Source organism: Orycteropus afer, unplaced genomic scaffold (assembly GCF_000298275.1).
Source record: "Orycteropus afer afer isolate SDZICR_OR568_19922 unplaced genomic scaffold, OryAfe1.0 scaffold00085, whole genome shotgun sequence".
NCBI classification, from domain to species: Eukaryota; Metazoa; Chordata; class Mammalia; order Tubulidentata; family Orycteropodidae; genus Orycteropus; species Orycteropus afer.
Window position 1 is genome coordinate 7,654,562 of NW_006921672.1, and position 4,699 is coordinate 7,659,260.

Below are 4,699 nucleotides of genomic sequence, written 5' to 3' on the forward strand. Positions count from 1 at the left end.
CACACACTCACACTCATCACAAAAATCTCACTGTTATCAAGTCAGTTCTGACTCATGGCCACCCCAAGTGTCATAGAGTAGAACCGCTCCATAGGGTGTTCTTGGCTGTTGTCTTGACAGAAGCAGATCACCAGGCCTTTCTTCCTTGGCACCAAGGGGTGGGTTCAAATCACCAACCTTTAGGCCAGTAGTTGAGTGCAAACCGTTTGCAGCACTCAGGGACCTCACTTTCATCATAGACCCTCACAAACAGTCCACAGGGACAGACACACAGGCAAACATGAAGAATACACAAAACTCTCAGATACACATGCAAATGCAACCTCACTGACACACACCCACACACAGACATAGAAACACATTATGATAGAGTGACCCATGGACACACAGAGGCCTTGGTCAGCTTCCGAGAGCAGGGCCAGGCACCGCAAGGATGGCATACCTCCCGGCTTCTGGTCCCCTTGGCCCTCTCCTTCCTGCAACCCCCGCCCAGAGCAACCTCAAGGCAGAGGGGTTTTTTCCTCTGGCTTTACCCCCATTACTTTCTCTTCTCGTCCCACTCAGAGTGCCCTTCCCTTAGGCTGAGCAGCCTGTGTGTCTGCAGCCATGGACCCTCTTGGGTCATGCAGTCTGAAAATGGGGCAGAAATGGGATGAAGGAGGGGTTAGAGCTGGCAGCTAGCAAGATGACTAATGACAGCACCTTCAGCTTTGAGTGAAAGCCCTAGGAAGTGGAAAAGTCCAGTGTTAGGAGCTCTGGGCTCTGGATTCAGCTCTGCCATGACCATGCTGTGCATCCTTAAGCAAGTCACTCCACTTCTCTGGGTCAGGAGGAGGTAGGCAGCATATAAAGCTCTGAGATGCTATGACTTTATGAACCAAGCTGGACCCTCCCTTCCATCGCCTCCCCTGGAATCCCTCTCAGATTGCCAGGGGCAATCCCAAGGATTTGTGATTTGCATGTCTGACACCCCCCATGGGAGAGCCCTGCACCCGTGGCTTTCTTCCCCTGCCACTCTCCTCTAGTACTCACCACCACCCTGGTCCCATTGTCTGGCAGCGTGTCAATGGCCAGGGTGCCTCCGCCCAGGTCCTGGCTCAGCTGGGTCCTGTCCGGCTCCAATACCAGCCCCGGGCTCTCCCGGACTCTCCGCCTCCAGCCCTGCAAGGTTCCCTTGGTGGCCCACCCAGAGCCTTGGCCTGCATCCTGACCTAAGGGAAGAAGACAGAAAACTGAGTCCCAGCAGTCCAAAGTAAAGGTCCAGGAGGGAAAACCAGCCCCCTTACTCTGCAGAAGTCCCCACAGCATGACTTTTGGGAGACTTGAGCAAGAAGCCAGGAGATGCCCAACATGTACTGGGAGCCATGTGCCCAGCTCTACACCAAGCACTTTGCATGCACAAGCCTTTTAATCATCACAACAGCCCTCCAGGTAGACATCGTTCTCCCTATTTTGTAGACATGGAAACAGATGTTAAAGAAGATCACACACACCTGGTTAGGGATGGAGATAAGTTTCAAACCCAAGTTGATCTGCCTCCAAAAGGGTGATTATTCTCAGCCTCCACTGCACACTGGAATCACCCAGGGCACTTAAAAATTCCTGAAGTCTGGTTCCCACCACAGAGGTTCTAATGGTCTGCGGTTTGGCTGGACATTGTTGTTGTTGTTAGGTGCCATTGAGTCGTCTCTAACTCATAGCAACCCTGTGTACAATGCCTCTCTTGTACAATGCCTGTGTACAAGAGAACAAAACACTGCCCAGTCCTGTGCCAGCCTCATGCCCCTTGATATACCTGAGCCCATCGTTGCAGCCACGGTGTCAATTCATCTTGCTGAGGGCCTTCCCCTCTTTGGTTGACCCTCCACTTTACCAAGCATGATATCCTTCTCCAGGGAATGGTCCCTTCTAACAACATGACCAAAGCAGGTGAGACGAAGTCTGGCTATTCTCACTTCCAAGGAGCATTCTGGCTGCACTTCTTCCAGCACAGATTTGTTAGTTCTTTTAGCAGTCCATGGTTATTTTCAGTATTATTCACCAATGCCACAACTCAAAAGCATCAACTCTTCTTCGGTCTTCCTTATTCATTGTACAGCTCTCACACGCATGAGAAAATTGAAAACATCATGACTTGGATTAGGTGCACCTTAGTCTTCAGGGAGACATTTTTGCTCTTCAGCACTTGAAAGAGGTCTCTTGCAGCAGATCTGCCCGATGCAATACATCGTCTGATGTCTTGACTGCTGCTTCCATTGGTGTTGATTGTAGTGATATGAAATCTTTGACAACTTCAATTTTGATGCTGCTTATTGGCCCAGTTGTGAGGATTTTTGTTTTCCTTATATTGAAGTGTAAGCCATACTGCAGACTGTAGTCTTTAATCTTCATCAATAAGTGCTTCAAGTCATCCTCACTTTCAGCAAGCAAAGTTGTATTGTCTGTATATCACAGGTTGTAAAGAGCCTTCCTCCAATTCTGATGCCAGGTTCTTTTTCATATAGTCCAACTTCTCAGATTATTTGCTCAGCATGCAGATTGGATTAGTAGGTGAAAGAATACAACCTTGACATACTCCCTTCCTGATTTTAAACCATGCATTATCTCCTTGTTCTGTTCAAAAGACAGCCTCCTGGTCTATGCACATGAGTACAATTAAGTGTTCAGGAATTCCCATTCTTCTCAACGTTATCCATAATTTGTTATGATCCACACAGTTGAATGCTTTTGTGTAATCAATAAAACACAAGTAAACATCTCTCTGGTATTCTTTGCTTTCAGCCAAGATTCATCTGACATCAGCAACGATATCCCTCATTCCACACCTTCTTCTGAATTCAGCTTGCATTTCTGGAAGTTCTCTGTCAATATACTGCTGCAACTGTTTTTGAATTATCTTCAGTAAGATTTTACTTGCGTGTGATATTAATGATATTGTTTGATAATTTCCATATTCTGTGGGATCACCTTTCTTTGTAATGGGTACAAATATGGATCTCTTCCAGTCAGTTGGCCAGGTAGCTATCTTCCAAATCTCTTGGCATAGCTGAGTGAGTGCCTCCAGTGTGGAATCTGTTTGTTAAAACATTTCAATGGGTATCCTGTCAATTCCTGGAGCCTTGTTTTTTCCAATTCCTTCAGTGCTGCTTCAACTTCTTCCTTCGATACCATTACATTAGTTCTTGATCATATGCCACCTCCTGAAATGGACGGACAGCGACCAATTCTTTCTGGTACAGTGACTCTGTATTCTTTCATCTTCTTCTGATGTTTCCTGCATCATTCAATATATTGCCCACAGAAGCTTTCAATATCGCAACTTGAGGCTTAAATTTTTTCTTCAGTTCTTTTAGCTTGAGAAATGCCAAGCATGTTCTTCCTTTTTGGTTTTCTAACTCCAGGTCTTTACATCATAATTGACTTTGTCTTCTTGAGCTGCTCTTTGTAATCTTCTGTTCACCTCTTTTATCTTGTCTTTTTTTTTTCCCCCATTTGTTTTAGCTACTCTCCATTCAAGAGCAAGTTTCTGTCTCTTCTGACATCTATTTTGGTCTTTTCTTCCTTTCCTGTCTTTTTAATGACCTTTTGCTTTCTTCATGGATGATGTTCTTGATGTCATCCCACAATTCCTCTGTTTTCAGTCATTAGTGTTCAATGCATCAAGTCTATTCTTTAGATGGTCTCTAAATTCAAGAGGGTTATAATCAAGGTCCTGGAAGTTCAAACCCACCAGGCACTCCTCAGAAGGAAGGTTGGGCAATCTACTTCCGTAATGATATTGCCTCAGAAACCCAAGGAGGGGTTGCTATGAGTTGGGTCCACCTCGACGGCACATAACAACAACATAATCAAGGTCATATTTTGGCTCTCGTGGACTTGTTTTAACTGTCTTCAACTTCAACTTGAACTTGCATATGAGCAGTTGATGGTCTGTTCCACAATCAGCTCTGGGCCTTGTTTTGGCTGAAGATATTGTACTTCTCCATTGCCTCTTGCCACAAATGTAGGCAATCTTATTCCTGTGTACTTCATCTGGCAAAATCTGTGTGTATAGCTGCCGTTTGTGTTGTTGAAAAAGGCTGGACATTAGGACTCTTCAAATCTCCCCAGGGAAGATTTGGTGACACCCTGATGTCAAAGACCACTGCAGGCAAGAGTGAGAACCAGTGCCCTGGAAACTTCCAGACCAGTTCTTTATTTCCTGGATAGAAATAGCACATAATCTTCCAGGTGACTCGTGGGACTAGAGGCCAGAGAACAGAGTTCTTTTAGTCCTAGATTTCTCAGCTTCAGCGCTATTGAGATTTTAGGCTGGATAATCTGTTGTGGAGGCTGCCCTACTCATTATAAGATGTTTAGCAGCAGCCCTGGCCTTTACACACTAGATGCCAGTAGCACACACCTCCCAGACTGTGACAGTTGAAGATGTCTCCAGACGTTGCCAAATGCTTCCTGGGGGTCAAAATTGCCAGTCTCTACTCCATTGAGAACCATTGTTTCAGTTCTATCACTGTCTTCAAACACCTTGGACAAGTCACTTCCTGTTCTGGTTACCTAGTGCCGCTCTGATAGGAATATACCACAAATGGGATGGCCTTGACAACAGGAGTTTATTCTTACAATTTGGAGGCTTTAAGTCCAAGTTCAAAGTGCCAAGCTCTAGGGGTTGGGTGAAAGCCCCTCAACCTTGGGGTCCAGC

General features: G+C 45.8%; 1 protein-coding gene across 1 annotated transcript in view; it reads right to left on the minus strand.

Annotated features, from left to right (window-relative positions):
* Positions 1-4,699, minus strand: part of PLXDC1 (plexin domain containing 1) — a 94,796-nt gene that overhangs the window by 80,832 nt on the left and 9,265 nt on the right. Inside the window, exon 2 of the mRNA XM_007942015.2 lies at positions 1,033-1,211. Within this exon, the coding sequence (XP_007940206.1) occupies positions 1,033-1,211 (179 nt within the window). The remainder of the gene's footprint in view (positions 1-1,032; positions 1,212-4,699) is intronic.